General features: G+C 34.7%; 1 protein-coding gene and 1 long non-coding RNA gene across 2 annotated transcripts; both read left to right on the forward strand.

The window, feature by feature from the left end:
- Window positions 1-7,671: 7,671 nt before the first annotated feature.
- On the forward strand, window positions 7,672-8,426 carry LOC127729546 (uncharacterized). Its single transcript, XR_007994693.1, has 2 exons — window positions 7,672-8,077; window positions 8,377-8,426. It is a non-coding gene; the product is annotated as an uncharacterized LOC127729546 (long non-coding RNA).
- A 3,656-nt stretch (window positions 8,427-12,082) lies between these two features.
- LOC127729513 (protein asteroid homolog 1-like) lies at window positions 12,083-17,002 on the forward strand. Its single transcript, XM_052237347.1, has 2 exons — window positions 12,083-12,220; window positions 14,758-17,002. Exon 2 carries the CDS (start codon window positions 14,774-14,776, stop codon window positions 16,229-16,231), a length of 1,458 nt encoding a protein of 485 aa, XP_052093307.1. The 5' UTR covers window positions 12,083-12,220; window positions 14,758-14,773; the 3' UTR covers window positions 16,232-17,002.
- Window positions 17,003-17,282: the final 280 nt, after the last annotated feature.

Consider the following 17,282-nt stretch of genomic DNA (forward strand, 5'->3'; position numbering starts at 1 on the left):
GATAGTTTAGGTCCTTAGTGTAAATCTGTGAACGTGTCTGTGAATGTTGTGATATGTAGCGTATGAACCTTTTCTATCCAGCAATCCTTTAGTTTATTACTAACTACTTTATACTTGACCGCTTTACACTTAGTTGATATTTAGAGGTCAGATAGTTGATTTTTTTTTTTTTTTTTTTCTACACTTTGGAACTTTTGATTTAGTGATTTGAGCTACTTCTAGTTAGTTTAGTACATTGTTGATTGATTTACTGTTGTACTTTACTTTAGATTGGTGATAGTTATTTGTTTGTATCTAGTGTTGGATGATATAAATAAAGTTATTCCCAGCCCCTTTTCAGGTGCAGTGGTATACTAGAGTATTTGTAAACAGGTAAATTATATGAGACATAAAGGATAGTACGAGACACATAGGTTACGTACATTGAGTTACATATACATGTAGATATTGTGATACGAGACATAGTGAGAAATAGGTATTCTGTATATTATATTATTATTACTACATATATATAGTATATATTTTATATTCGTTTTATTTATAGTACTGTGTTACATTACCTCTTTTTGTATGAACTAACCTTAGTATATTTTTCTTTTCAGACTTATTAATTTCATAACTATTTTTTTCTTCAGGTTAGATTTAATAATTATTTTGCTTTGATATTTCAGATTCAGACTTGTATATTGCATTAATTATTTTTTGTTTGTATTATTTAATAGACACAGCCATTAATATTGTATACCCCGGTACATTTTTTTTGTAGGAATCTAGACTTAGGTTTTCAGTGATTCCAAGGGAACTAATTATTAGTTTATTTTTATTTCAGTTTATTATTTTGTGATTCAGGGGAGATTATATAGTACATTTATATCTTTTGTAGATTGGTTACTTTGGTATCAAGGGAGATAATTCTAATATAATTTTCTTTGTAGATTTTTGTATCTAGTTTCATATTCAGGGGAGATTATCCATTGTTTATATTCATTTATAGGGATACTGGTTTAGTATTTCTCTTTGATAAAGGGAAATAACTCTTTTTTTTTTTTTTTTTGTATTTTACAGGACATTTACTGATTTATGGTAGGTATACTTGATAGTTGATTACTTTATTATATAATCATTCTCATTTTCTTGTTTTGTTTTACATTTTCTTTTTATGCAGGCTTACTTTATCTTTTTGAGAGTTTTCTTATTTAGTACACATTAGTTTTCCTTTGATAGTAGATATTCATTAGCTTATTACTAGTTATTTTGTAGTCGTATTTTCTATTAATATCTCATTTTCTTTATTTCAGATAAGTTTCTTTCTTTATATATTTTTTTTTGATTTGATATATATATTACATTTAGTTATATTCTTTGCACAGTAGATACTTTATATTTCTTTAGCACATTTCTTGCTTTGTGTATACTTTAGATATATTATTAGTATTTCAGCACTTTACTATTATTTTTATTGATATTTAGTTGGTTCTATATTTACACCTGTAGGTGTTTGTACATTCAGTACTTATTTTTTTTTTTTAGTGATTTACACCTGTAGGTATTTGTTTACTCAGTACATAGTATTTACTTCGTCATTTACGCCTATTGGTGTTTGCATAGTAGTACTTTAGTACTCAGTATTTTTTTTTTTAGATTTATTATTTAATAGTAGTCAGGATATAACATCAACATGGCTGAATATGAGGAACTCACTCAGAAGTTAAAGGATGTTGAAGATAAACCGATAGAAGAGTTACCATTACAATTGCGAGCATTGATGAGGAGCATATTAGCAAAAGGAAAAAAAGAGACACATGCTGATGTTAAACCGGAAGTTCAGCATACAAAGGATATTTCAACATACATCAACTCACCAAGATTACCAACGTTTTCTGGAAAGGATACTCCTGCTAATGGAGAGAGTACATATGACCTTTGGAGATATGAAGTGGTTTGCTATATCAACGACAAGACTCATAGCAAGGAATCTATTATGCAGTCCGTAAGGAGATCATTGAGAGGACATGCAGGAAAAGTCGTCATGCGTCTTGGACCTGAAGCCAACCTCACTCAAGTCATTGAGAAGATGGATAGCGTGTTTGGAGTTGTTGAGGAAAAGGAATCTGTGATGAGGGAATTTTACAACGCTACCCAGAAGGAGGACGAGAACATTACCGCATGGAGTTTCCGACTTGAGGATATATTGGAAAAGACCATACAGACAAACCAAGTCAAGAGACAAGATGCAGATGGAATGTTGCACGACATGCTCTGGAAAGGTCTACGACATGATTTAAAAGCCATCAGCCATTATGAAAAGGAAAAATACACTACTTTTGATACATTGAGGATAGCTTTGAGGAAAGTTGAGAAAGACAACTTGTTGGATGAGCCACCTAAACATATCAAGGGTACATCAAAGAAGGCTATTGCTAAGTAAGAGAAGGATGAGAATGATGATAATGATGATGATGAGATGAAGGGAATGCTTAAGGCTATTACTACTAGACTAGATAGATTGGAATCAGGAGGAAATCAACATCAGCAACAGCAACCTAGCCAATACAGTTTTCAAGGTGGAAATAGAAGTTATAGAGGTAGAGGATATCGAGGTAACAACAGCTACAGAGGTAATAACTACAACCGAGGAAACTATAGTGGAGGATATAACAACCGTGGAGGATATAATGATCGTGGAGGATATCAAGGAAACAACTATACTGGTAATCATAACACACAAGAGCCAAGTAGAATTATTTATTGCAGACGTTGTGGACAGGAAGGTCACATGGTTAGAGGATGTGTGAATATGCCAGACCAATACAAGGCTTTAAACACCAACCAGTCTACACCAAGGGGCGGGTCGTAGACGAGAGGAAAGACAGTAGCCCTTTGGAACATCAAGACATATGCAACAACATAACATCAACTAAAATACCTGCTGGACTTTGTGGAACACCAACAGAAGCCAAAGTAAGAATTGAAGGCATTGAAACAACAGCTCTCCTAGATACTGGATCAACTGTATCTACAATCAGTACCAACTTTTACCAGCAGTATTTATCGCACTTACCCATGAAAGAACTTAACCAACTTTTAAAGATTAAATGTGCTTGAAAGCTTTACCATACATTGGATACATAGAGACAGAGTTGCATATACCAGAATTACATCAGGATATACCATGTATATTACTTATCGTACCAGACAGCGATTACAACAACAACATACCACTCTTGTTAGGAACTAATACCCTTAGTCACAGCATTGAACTTTGTAAGGAACAACATGGATGCAAGTTTCTTCAACAAGCAAGGCTTACAACACCATGGTACACGTCATTTAGATGTATAACATTAAGAGAAAAGGAATTAAAGAGGAATGATAACAGATTAGCTGTCATCAAAAGCGCTGAGACAAAGACTATTACCATACCACCCAACAGCAACATAAGAATATCAGGTTACGTCGACAAAGGATTACCTTACCATACATCAGCAGCCATAGTACAACAAACTTCACATTCTATCATGCCATCAGATTTAGATATCACTCCATCTTTAGTAGATTATCATCATGGAATTTATAACCGTATAGATGTCAACATCAGTAACGTAACTACTAGAACCGTCACCATTCCACCTAAATGCATCATTGCTGAAATACAACCTGTAACTATACAAGATCAGCCAGTAAAGGATATAGATGACTTCACAACACCATTGTTAGATCAAGTTAAGATTGCTGAGCATAACCTGTCAACTGATGAACTACAGAGAGGAAAAGATTTCATTACATCTTACAGTGACATCTTCTCGAAGAGCGACATTGATGTTGGACACACTCACATGGTTAAACATCGAATAGACCTTGATGATTCAACACCATTTAAACAACGCTACAGAAGGATACCACCATCTATGTATGAGGAGGTTAAAGGTCACATCCACCAACTACTTAGAGCTGGTATTATCAGGAAGTCATTTAGTCCATATTCATCTAACTTGGTATTAGTACGCAAGAAAGACAACTCTCTGAGACTATGTGTGGATTTTCGCTCCCTCAACATTAAGACGAAAAAAGACGCCTACGCTTTGCCTTGCATAGAAGATATATTAGATTGTCTGGCAGGAAACCGATACTTTACAGTCATCGACATGAAATCTGGATATCATCAGATAGAGATATTAGAAGAACACAAGGAGAGGACAGCCTTTACAGTTGGTCCATTAGGATTATATGAGTATAACCGCATGCCATTCGGTCTCACCAACTCTCCAGCAACCTACCAACGGTTGATGCAAGACTGTCTCCATGATTTACACATGAACATCTGCTGTATATTTATAGATGATGTCATAATTTTTTCCAAGACATATGAAGAACATCTAGAACGTTTGGATCAAGTCTTCGAAAGAATCAGAGAAGGTAATTTGAAGTTATCACCAGGAAAGTGTGCATTCTTCCAGTCACGAGTGAAGTACGTAGGCCATATAGTTTCTGAGAACGGTGTCGAGACAGATCCAGCGAAGATAGATCGTATACGCACTTGGCCAACTCCAACAACACCGGAAGAAGTAAGGAGATTTATTGGTTTCGCAGGATATTATAGAAGGTTTATCCACCATTTCAGCCAGGTTGCGAGACCGCTTACTGATTTGATGCCAACACCAAAAGCAAAGAAGGGAAAAAAGAGTAAGAAAGAACAAAAATCTTGGACTTGGGGAGAAAAGGAAGAAAAGGCATTCAAGGAATTGAAGGAAAGACTTGAATCAGCTCCAATACTTGGCTATGCAGATCATCAGAAGTCATTTGAGTTGCATACAGATGCTAGTAGTCTAGGATTAGGAGCAGTGTTATATCAGGAACATGAAGGTCATCAACAGGTCATTGCATATGCTAGTCGAGGATTGACTAAAGCCGAGAGACATTATCCAGCTCACAAGATGGAATTTCTAGCCTTGAAGTGGGCAGTCACGGACAAGTTTCACGATTACCTCTATGGACATCCTTTCCGTGTACTTACAGATAACAACCCCCTAACATATGTATTGACCACCGCAAAGTTAGATTCAACAGGACACAGATGGCTATCATCGTTAGCTGCATATGATTTTGACATTACATATCGTCCAGGAAAGAACAACGCAGATGCAGATGCATTATCAAGGTTACCTAAACCAGATGAGGGAACAGTTATATCCAAAGATTCCATCAAGGCCATCTGTGGAGTCATATCAACACCTTATGTGGATACATTAGCAGTAACACCTGATGTTTTGGATACAGCCAACATAGATATGCACATGCAGATAGAGGACAACATTGATTGGTCACACTTACAACAGTCAGATTCTCAACTGCAACCATGGATTGAATTTGTAAAGTCTGGTATGAAACCAAAGAAAGGACATCTACCACCTAGTCCATTGAAAAGACACTTTGATCAGCTAACAGTTATAGATGATGTTCTATACAGAGAGATAGTTATAGATGACAGGAAGATCAGACAACTTGTTTTACCAGCAACACATGTTCCTATGGTCCTGGAAGCACTTCATGATGAGATGGGTCACCCTGGACGTGATCGCACTAGCTCTTTAGTGCGCGACAGATTTTATTGGCCATCTATATCTAAAGACATAGACGAGTGGATACAACATTGCGACCGGTGTCTAAAAAGAAAGAAGGAACCACATAGAGCTCCTATGAAGAACATCACTTCGTCGCAACCTATGGAACTAGTATGCCTGGATTTTCTTACCTTGGAACCATCAAAAGGAGGAATACAGAATATCCTGGTGTTAACAGACCATTTCACTCGCTATGCACAAGCAGTGCCTACAAGGAACCAAACAGCCAGAACAACAGCAGAAGCATTGGTCAACAGCTTTGTGGTACATTATGGGATACCAAGTAGACTACACTCAGACCAAGGTGCTAATTTTGAAAGTAAGGTGATAAAGGAGCTATGTCAAATCCTGGGAACACAGAAATCCAGAACAACGCCCTATCACCCTATGGGAAATGGAATGACCGAGCGATTCAACAGAACTTTATTGGGAATGCTTGGTACATTACAGCCACATCAAAAGACCAACTGGAAGGCACATGTTGCACCACTAGTCCATGCATATAATTGCACAAGACATGAGGGAACTGGACAGTCTCCATACTTTTTGATGTTTGGCAGAGAACCCAACCTACCTATTGATACTGCTTTTGGACTTACATCTGAGGCCACACATCAGCCCAAGTCTAAGTATGTTCAGGAACTGAGACAAAGATTAGCCAAAGCCTACGAACTTGCATCCAAGGCAGCTGACAGAGCCAGGATAAAGCAGAAGGCTGGTTATGATGTGAAGACAAGAGGTGCTACATTGCAAAAAGGAGACAGCGTACTTGTCAAGATTGTAGCCTATGATGGTAAACACAAGATAGCCGACAGATGGGAGGATGATGTGTACACCATCATAGATCAACCAAACGCAGAGCTACCTGTATTTACTGTGCAGAAGGAGAGTGGCGAGGGCCGGAAACGCACTTTGCATAGGAACCTTCTACTGCCAGTTGGATACATAGCTGAAAGGAAACCAACTCCAGCACCAAGAGTTAACGTTCCTAGAACTAGAACCAGGACTAGACACAAGACACCTCAGCAATCATCAGAGTCATCCGTTTATGATAGTTCAGATGAGGATACTTCAGTAATTGTAGTATATGACACAGTACCCATTGTCACGGATGAAACCACAATTCAGGATGTTGATCAGTCTGACCATGATGAATCAGAATCTGAAGGGGACGCCCACTCCATAGAACAGAGTATTGATGGAGAAGATTCTGAGAGCAATACAGGAAGCGCTTCAGCAGATGAGCAGGCGGATGGACATGTATCTCAACCTACAGTTGAGCCAACAGATGAACCAGAGCCTTTAGATGAAGTTCCTAGACGTTCAGCACGTGCTAGAAAGGAACCTACATGGATGCGATCAGGAGATTTTGTTGTTAAGTCTGCTGTTCCAGTGGTACAGCCTTGGCAGCAGAAAGCTGAGTATATTAGGGATTGTATTGCGAGAGGTGTATTTATTGGATTGGAGAGACAGGCAGGGGAGGCTTTATTGTCAGTGATCACTAAGGATTGATATGGTTTTATAGTATTTTGTGATATTTTTATTTTTTTTTTACATTAACTTAATGATTGTACTTTAGTTTATTTCAGAATTTACTCCTTTAAAATGACAGGGACGTCATTTTACATTGAGGGGGAGTATGTGCCAGAGTCATATTTGATTGGTAATCAAATATGATTAGTATTAGTTAATATAGTTTTAGTCATATATTTAGTTACTTTGCTTATTATATTTGATACAGCTATGATTTTCACTCTTTAGTATTCAGTTTCACACTTTCCTTTATTGGACCTCAGTCATTTTCCTGTACTGAACCTCATTCAGTTTTGGAGGGAAAGTACTGGTCATTCTATTGGTCACTTGTGAGTTGTTTAGGTATTCTCTATTGATTCCTTTGTTCCATTTAATTTTCTAGTGACAGTATTGTTACTTACCTGTTTTATTAGCCTTGGTGACATTTTGACAATATTTGATATTGGATATTATATACATATTTCATACTTCTGTTGGAATTCATTATTCATTTCTACAGGTCAGTTTTATTCTATTTTCTAACAAGAACTAATATATTGATGTTTTAACATATTGAATAAAAGATGAATGAATGAGTTGAATGAAAGTATATGCAGAGGAAGTGATTAAAATTAATAACACACATATTAAAATATAAACCTTTATTAGTAAAGCATATTTGGTAAATGTCAAATAGAATAAAGCATTTAAAACAGTATATAAACTTCATAGTTTTCTATACATTTAAAAGTACATGAGTACAGAGATCTGATACTAAGATAGACATTTTATTGAGTACATTGTGTTTTGATTAATGTAAGAATAATGTCCAGGTCAGTGGACTTATGAATGTTATATTTATTTTATTCAGATTATGATATTGAATTGGTTTTGATAGAAATCAAGTAGATGGTTCCACGCATGACCCATATACCACATATATGGTAAGGAATGTGTTACATGTTTTAGTTTGTGATTGTCTTGTCTATTTTGTAACTGTATAGTGTTATAGTGTTTATATGTAATTGTCGGAACACTAACATTGAGATTGCTAGTGCTTATGCTTATTTATAATACTTTAGAGCACATGATTATGAGACGTTATTTGTGCATTTTATTTTAATATAAGAGAAGTAATAGCATTGGAATATATTTGACTTATTCCCCTTTGTCTATAAGTCTGTTTTATGTTGTTATGTGTTGTCTATGTAATGTGTATTTATTATTGTTATATATGTTGTAGGGTTTAATAATATGCAGTCAGTGTTAATAAAACCACTATAAAGAACCCTAGATAGTCCATTTGTACTTATTGAGCCTTTTGGACCTGCTATAATAAGGCATAGGTACTTTAATTCAGTCACGGAACCGCTGGTGTGTTCTAGTATATTTTTAATGGTACGAGTTTGCAGTGGTACGAGTTCGCAAGGGAATGACTTTGCAGTGGTACGAGTTGACTTTTAGTGGTAAGAGTTGACGTGGTACGAGTTTGCAATGGTACGAGTTAACTTGCTTCCTCAATAGAGCTTCTCGTAGAGAACACACAGGAATCAGAAATTCTATCAATAAAATTCTGTAAATAATAAAGTCGACTATCAATAGAGCTCTACAAGAAGCTCTATTGATAGTCGACTTTATTATTTACAGAATTTTATTGATAGAATTTCCGATTCCTGTGCCTATTTTGAGGGCTGTAACTTGTCAAATGGACAATCTAAAAACATGATCCAAATGTAGCTGTATTTTTAAATTACAAGAAGTACAAGTGAATAACTATGTAGTATATTCAATGTTTTCGTAGTTCAATAAAGCACGAATATTGTAAATGTCTTGAACCTGTTCACACTCAGTTTGAAGTTGCAGACGACAAACGGCCAGTGGATCAAGCGGTCCGCGGGTCCGAGTCAGCGTTATATCTTGCGTAAACAAAAGTTTAAAGCTGTGAAGTAACATATTATTCAATATAACATGTGCTTTTACTAAGACATATGAGATTTTTTATGAATATGTACCATCAAACAAATTGAAAATTCGTGTCGAAATTCCCTCTGCTTCCACTACACACAACTTATCTTTTCAGTAGAGAGTGTTTCAACATAATCAAAACTATCGCCAGATTGTTTCTTCTAAGAACCATATAAAATTCCACCTAATACTATTTATAAAGTTTTAACAATAAAGCACCACAACGACCTTTAAAAATCGAATTTGCAGCGCAAGAGACAATTAAATGAAACAAATGATAATAATGAGGAACCAACAAGGCGTGCAAATACGAAATTAACGCGTGATACAATTGTCAGGAATAAAATCGTCATAGATTCCAGAATTTAACATTTTGTACGCCACTGAGACGCGCGTTTCTCCTTTCCATGTATAATCAAACATGTTACAAATAAAAAGAAGCGTATGCAGTTCTATTCATATACAAAACAACAACATGTTCTTTAAATATCTGAATGTTCCTTATGAAGTAAAGGGGAAAACAAATCAACTAGCCAACTTGATCAAATTGAATAACCTTACATTGACTGATTCGGCATACTTAATTACAAAACGACTAAGAGACCCTCATCGTCACTTGACCCGTGATTTTCCTATTTCAGCCAACGGATATCGCACTTAAAGCACTCTTGCAAATTGTCGCCAGACTATTATTCTTTATTATAACATAACATTTAAGGTTCCTTTAAATGGCGATACGTTAATCATTGTATTTCGCTTTCGTTTTGGATGAGAAAATGCAACACAGAACAAAAAATGAAGCCATTTTGCGTTACATTATCCCAATCATAGAATAGAATAGAAAAGAACATTTTATTTTAAGTCGGGTTAACATGAAACATTACAAACATAAGCTCTGTATCCAACCTCACTCACTGAGGCATGCGCCGGAAAGTAATCTTCAAAATGTTGATGGTTTTCTGTACCTAAAGAAGAAAGAAGAAGAAGAGCTTTTTGCCGACATTAATAACATAACAACGCATACAATATTAAGACACATAAAACATATTAAGCATACACATTAGACATGCAAAGTAAGACAGCTATATTGCATAAGCAAAAATGTTCATATATCATGTAAAAGCATAGCACAAACAAGCAAAGCACTAAACTAGATTATAAGCACTAAACTAAATTGTAAACACTAAACTAGATTATAAGCACTAAACTAGATTATAAGCACTAAACTAGGTTATAAGCACATGCAAATCAGACGAAATAAATAAAGCTCTTTCACCACCTAACGTTTCTATAGGTAAACCCAATAAAGGATACTTCAACATCGTTCAAGACGGATTGTTTTAAACTATTTGAAAGACCAAAATATCGTCCACCAGCAAAATTGAATACTAGTATTAGAAAGAATTAGAGTACATGTCGCCAGGTAATGAAAGATGCTCTTTCACCCCATTGTAATATACATATATATGTTGTGTACAAGTTATCATTTTGTACAAATTATAATTTGTACAAAAAAATTGCACAAATTATAATTTGTATTTTCACTTTATACAAACTGTTATTTGTACAAAAAGTGCTTGTACAAATTACAATTTGTACAAAATTTAATTAAAATTGACTTATAACTTGTACCATAATTTATAGTATGGATTTTGTTATAAAAAAAAGCATTGATATACACTATAGAATTTTTATTCAATGACCACACAATAAACCTTATTTACAAAATACAAAAATACCCAGATGGAGACAGGAAATGTAATTGATACATGCATATCAGTTAATTCTGATAGTACAATAGAAATTGGCACTACCAGGCAACCAGGATGACACTGACGTTGAAACACCAATCATACGTGCCAGGAAGCGTGCACTGTCTGGCCACCAGATTCAAGCCGAATATCTAACAAAGAAAACGAAACGGAAATTACCAGAACTTGCTGTGGGGGATAACGTCATTATACCAATTCCTCAGTATAATCGTGCCCCAACTGATCCTCGAAATATCTTAGGTGTATTTATTGAATCTGGGTACAGCATTGGAACAGCTAAAGGGATTTTAACAGGATATTTGTTGAGAAATCAAATTGAAGCTGTTAAAAACACATCTTTATTCGCATCAACGGTTCATGAGCTTCAACTTTCGCTACGTGAATCAGTTAAAAAGCTTTCAAAAACTGGTGGTCAGGGTCCGCCAGAGGTTTCTTTCCTAGCTGTAAATGCAAAGGGGTGCAGCACTTATAAATGTAAGTGTAAAAAGCAAAAGAAGTTGTGCAATTCCCGATGCCATAATTCACTCACATGCTCAAACAAATGATACAGAACTATTTTTGTATTTTGTAAATAAGGTTTATTGTGTGGTCATTGAATAAATATTCTAAAGTGTGTATCAATGCTTTTTTTATTACAAAATCCATACTAAATTATTGTACAAGTTATAAGTGAATTTAAGTCAAATTTTGTACAAATTGTAATTTGTACAAGCACTTTTTGTACAAATTACAATTTGTACAAAGTGAAAATATAAATTATAATTTGTACAATTTTTTTGTACAAAATGATAACTTGTACACAACATATATATTATGGTGTAGACGGGGAAAGCTACAAACAAACATTTGATTCTTATTTCTTTCAATATATGTATATTGTAGATTTTCATGTATCACGTTTCGAAAATAATTTAGAAAATACTAAAAGGTTTAATAATGCGTCATTTCTATGATTCACTGAAACAAAAAGTATTCTGAAACAGTTTTTTGTTCGTACCGGCCAACTATCTGGTAGTGTTATGGTGTAAAGACTACATGGAAGTTCAAAAGCATGAAATAAGTTCTTTTATATCAAGGTCGTACGCTCTAATAAGTGCTGACCTGTTTTACACTTGTCATCATAAATGACTCATAACAATTAAGATATTGGTGTTGCGTGTCAGACGTCATGATTGTGACGCCATCAAGATAAACGTTGTCATAGGTGCTCTTGGATAAAAAGACCAACATGACTTTGGTAGCGGCGAAACACATTTGTAAAAAAGTTGATATTTGATATATACAAAGGTAAAATGAACAAACGAAAATATATATCTTTAACTACAAGAAGAAGACTGCTACATTACAAAGGTATGCTACCATAAGACACCAATTTCGTAGGTCACAATTTTAGTCACTAATCGAGAAAGTGAGAGATTCTTTGGCGTTTCGTGTCATGATTTATGATTTCTCATAGGAAAACTGGTTGTTGCATTATTGAATGAAATACTTGTGACCACGGGTGTTGGACAAACCAGAGTCAACCACACAGATTAATATGTGCAACATGACCGAGGGCTTATATTGATCGAGGGCTGGTTCTTGCAGTATACGATATAAAAAGGTTGCAAACAGAGATAATACGTTGAGCATAAAGCACGAAGGAGAAAACCTGCACATTCGAGACATTTTTTGCCAGCAGGCATTAATATTGAGGATTTAGGTCTAAGGAGATACGATAAGAGACCACTGCATGTAATTTCATGGAATTAGAAAATAACCCTAGCTAATACTTTCAACAGTTGCCCGAAACAATACGACCGAACGGTCACTCAAGAATTGTTTTTTGTTTCAATGTGGTTTAATGTGATTACATATACCCAACAAAAAATATAAATTGATGGAAAATTATTCAATCCTTTCAAAATTATGTAAGTTATATTGTGAATAGGGTGATACAAGCTGTAAACTTTAGAACAGAAATGTCAATTGTGATCATAATTTCACTATATCGTCATAAATATGCTGTAATTGACATATTTGAACTAAAATGGTAATTTTACACATAATTTTTGGTCAAATGAGCCAATGTCTTATCAGAAAAGATACTTTGCCAACATATGCATGCTTGTTTAAAACATCTTGTAGCAAACTATCTTTTTTTATTAAGACCTTTGCCAAGAGTAAATATTGATGACAACATTTCAAAATAATCCTATTTTGACAGTTTTTGTAGTGTAATAAATTGTAAGATATTTGGAGCCTTTAACTAAGACGCAGTTCAAAAATAAAGATAAAAAGAGTCGGAAGTTGTATAATGTCTTATGAGCATCTGTTAATGTTTAACCACAGCAAGGGCGTCTTGAACAGCAATCATTGTGGTGGTATTTGTTTATCCGTTTTTGAAGGGCTCGCTGCGACTTTGAGTGGAAGAACAGCAATAAAAGTACAATTTCTTTGCCTTTGTTTTTTCGGTTAGGGAAGTGATTTTGTGTAACAAGTTTTCACAATATACTCTTTTTTTCCAGTACCTGAGAGATGCTATTTGATAGATTCATCAAACTTTTCTATATCCGATGTCAAGGGGCCAAAACGATGCCTTATCATATCTTCACCTTTTTTACTATGTATTGTTCACTTTTATATTACCGACACATAATTCTAAAGGATGTGTTAAAGGTTACGTGATCCAGTGTATGCGATATACTACTACTGTATAATATAGTAGGTTATAGTATGGCATCTATATTAGATATTCAAAATGATAGTATAAAAAATTCAGGCAATATAGATATAAAAGATGTATTTGTCACTGAAGAATAGAGGATGAAATCGATTGCAACACATTCAAAAAACAATTATTGAGTGACCGTTCGGTCGTATTGTTTCGGCCAACTGTCGAAAGTATTAGCTAGGGTTATTTTCTAATTCCATGAATTAGTTTAAATAATGATTATACATGACATAAATTCTCCAAATATATAAGAATGCTAGAGACATACGAAATTGAAAATAATTTATCGCAATCTAATTAAATACAGATCCTGTGTCCATGATTTGCTTACAAGGATCTGAAAACATACCGTTCTACTTTCTTTCCTAGAAATAATTACACCAACCATGCAATGAAATTTCAGTCTTTAAACTTTTGGAAGGTCTGTATCATTACAACAAAACATGAGGATTCCGAAAAATTTCTAAAACAGAAAGTAGAACGGAGCACTGCCAGATCCTTGTAAGCAGAGCGTGGACCGGCACACGGGATCTGCATTCCAATCAGACTTATCAAAATGAAATACGACGAAATATATTCACCATACTGTGTCAGCTCCTTAAAATCTTTTCCCTACGAAGAAATATCGATAGCGTTCTATTAATGTGATTGAAGAAAATAAACCAATGAGTTTATGGAATAAAAAAATGAGTTCAAGAAGTTCCGTTATCTATACAAGCGTCCACAAACAACTAGCAGAATCGTTCAGCAGTCTTTTTTTATTTCAAAAATCGTTTATTCAGTTCTCTTCATGAAACTGTTTTCACAATTAATCGAATCGTAGCAATAGTCTGCCTTTTTTTAGTGACATAACCAACCTTTTTATTTATTGGGAACAAACTCGAAGTTACGTTTTTTTTAAACAATAAACACATGCTGCTTTACAACTCTTATTGAACTATCTTACGATCAGAGGTACCAGTACAACAAGAACAACGATTCCTTATATAAGTCCGATGTACTGTTAATTAGTGTTCAAGGTCTTATTTTTTTCTCATAAGCCTGATTATGCATGGTTTTTTCACAAAATGTTTTGTGGAATTCTTCTCTTCGTTAATATTATATATTATATGCTGTATCAGTATATTTCTTTGTCGTGTCGACTATATAAAATTGAATTCGCTTTTACTTTCAGATTTTTGAAATAAAACATGGGAATTAAACATCTATGTGGTTACATTCAACGACGTAATGTTGTAAAAAAATACCGTCTTCGGGATACCAAATTAGTCATAGATGGGAAGAATCTTTGTCACGAGTTAATGGAAAAATCATACACTGGCACCAAATATGGTGGGAATTATGATGTATTCTCAGAGCACGTGGAAATGTTTTTCAATTTATTACGAAATTGCAACGTTCAACCGTATGTTGTCATGGATGGTGCTCACGATTCCGACGATAAAAAGTTCATTTGTCTCCTAGAAAGATGCGAGAAAAGGATATCTAACACATCAAATGGCAGGAAGAAATACTTCCCAATCTTGTCCCACAGATGTTTCACTTACACTATAAAAAAACTTGGCATTCCAATCGAGACATGTAACTACGAAGCTGATCATGAAATAGCCAGTCTTGCTAATTCTTGGAAATGTCCTATTCTGTCAAACGACAATGATTTTTACATATATGATCTTCCGGGAGGATTTATTCGCTTAAACGATATAAAATTCAACAGACATACTAAAACTGAGTACTCAACATATATTGATACTTCAATATACTATACAGAGAATATTCAAGAATCGTTTGGAATTTCAGCACCTGTGTTACCGCTTCTTGCGGTCTTTCTGGACAATGACTATTATAAGTTGGATAAGGCAATTATTGAGCAGTTCGTGTCAAAAGAACTGAACATTTCACACAAACAAGCTAAACACAAGCTTAAGATGCCAATCGATGTTATGATAGAAGTATTACGATCCTTCGCCGATACAAGTGAGGGTATCGATGCTTTGACGATATGTCTTGCTGATATCACATTCTTATCGAATGAAGAGAAATGCCAAATCATCGACAACGCAAACATTATTTTAAAACAGTTTACTTTGCAAAATATAACCGAAACAGAAAACTCTAGTCTCTTTAATTCGGAAGCAAAGATTGAAGTAACGCCAGCAATACCATTTCCATCTTGGCTTACTCAAAGTATTCGGAACTGTGACATATCGCCTTTCATTATTAATGTTCTTGACAAAAGAGTTTTACTGAAACCCAATCTTGAAGACTTAACACAAGAATTCCTGTACGAAATGACATCACCGATACGTCAAATCATATACAAGATGGCGACTGGCAAACAATTACAGGAAGTGATCGTCGAACACCACAGAGAAAACTGTCACATGGTGCAAACACGAATTTTTCCTATGACTAGTAATTTGAAACTAGGCAAAATACCCTCTTTGAATATGATGCAAGGTATTGAGGAAGAAGAAAGATTATCGTTTTTAGCAAGAACTTTCCAGTTTCCATTAGAAAACTTAGTAATGATTCCGAAGGTGTCTAGAATGTTCATACTTGCTTTAAACTACCTCGCTAAAAATTCTGGATTGAAGGAATCAACAAAAGGCTTAAAATTCTGTTGTTTAGTCACATGCTTCTGCTGAGCAAAGAATATGGGCATATCTATGATCTCCCTGTAGATTCAGCGTGTGTAAATAGAGTTTTTGAATACTGTGCAGACGACAGCAGTGTGCCATTTGATATTGCACTGTTACATGAATTTCAGAAACTTCAGGTTGTGATAGACATATTATACGATCTAAATGGCCTATTCATGTTTCCTTTGGAAATCCTGAACCCAAACGCCATGTACAAAGGTGGGCTAATGTATCCACTGTTCACAAAAACAGACAACGAGGAACATGTCGATAGAATAATAGAGACATGTCTTGAAAAGGATTCCCCGTTGAGGATAACATTTTTAGAAATTTTAAAGTTGCTTTTAGAAAACCTTAAATAAATGCATAATAAAGCAGTATGGAACGGGAATTATCAAAAATGAAACTCGAAGTTTATGGCACCAATTGCTGATTTCGAAATACAATTAGAGAGTTCTATAAATGGCCTAATCTGTGAACGTATACTCCATTCGTCTTATATTTACTATCTTAGATATGGTTTACTGGAATTCATCGTTGTTAAAAATGGTCTACATCCACTTCATTTGAACGTTGGTGGATAGTTGTCTCATGACAATCATACCACATCTCCTTATTTATATATATGTAGTTTCAGATAAGACAATGGTCACTAGTGTGTGTTACAAATGTATACAAAGCAGGAGTTACTATATAGCTGTGGAGTAGTTGAGTAATTTTATCCAATTTTGGATATTTTTGCCCTGTTAACCATAAAACTTCGATCTGAAAAAATAATTTCCACTGTACTTATAGTATTTATATGTAAAGTGTTAAAGCTAATTGTAGGATTTGTTTGGTTAGCAATAAAATTAGCATCGTAATAGATATCTCAAGCACCCCTTGCGCTGGTGTAAAATTTCCAAAAGCTGTGCGATATGCAGTCAAGGCCATCTATGCATGCCTAGGGTGAAAATGTCTTAATTTACGAATAATTCAACATTTTTATTAGAAAGTTTTCAGAAAATGACCGTGCCAATGATTTCTCATGTTAGCACAGAACTGACTACTAGGCTGG

Source organism: Mytilus californianus, unplaced genomic scaffold (assembly GCF_021869535.1).
Source record: "Mytilus californianus isolate M0D057914Y unplaced genomic scaffold, xbMytCali1.0.p SCAF_2, whole genome shotgun sequence".
Lineage (NCBI taxonomy): Eukaryota > Metazoa > Mollusca > Bivalvia > Mytilida > Mytilidae > Mytilus > Mytilus californianus.

What these genes read in the sequence shown, in the direction of transcription:
- LOC127729513 (XM_052237347.1), top strand. Translation starts at nt 14,774, where the DNA reads ATGGGAATTAAACATCTATGTGGTTACATTCAACGACGTAATGTTGTA.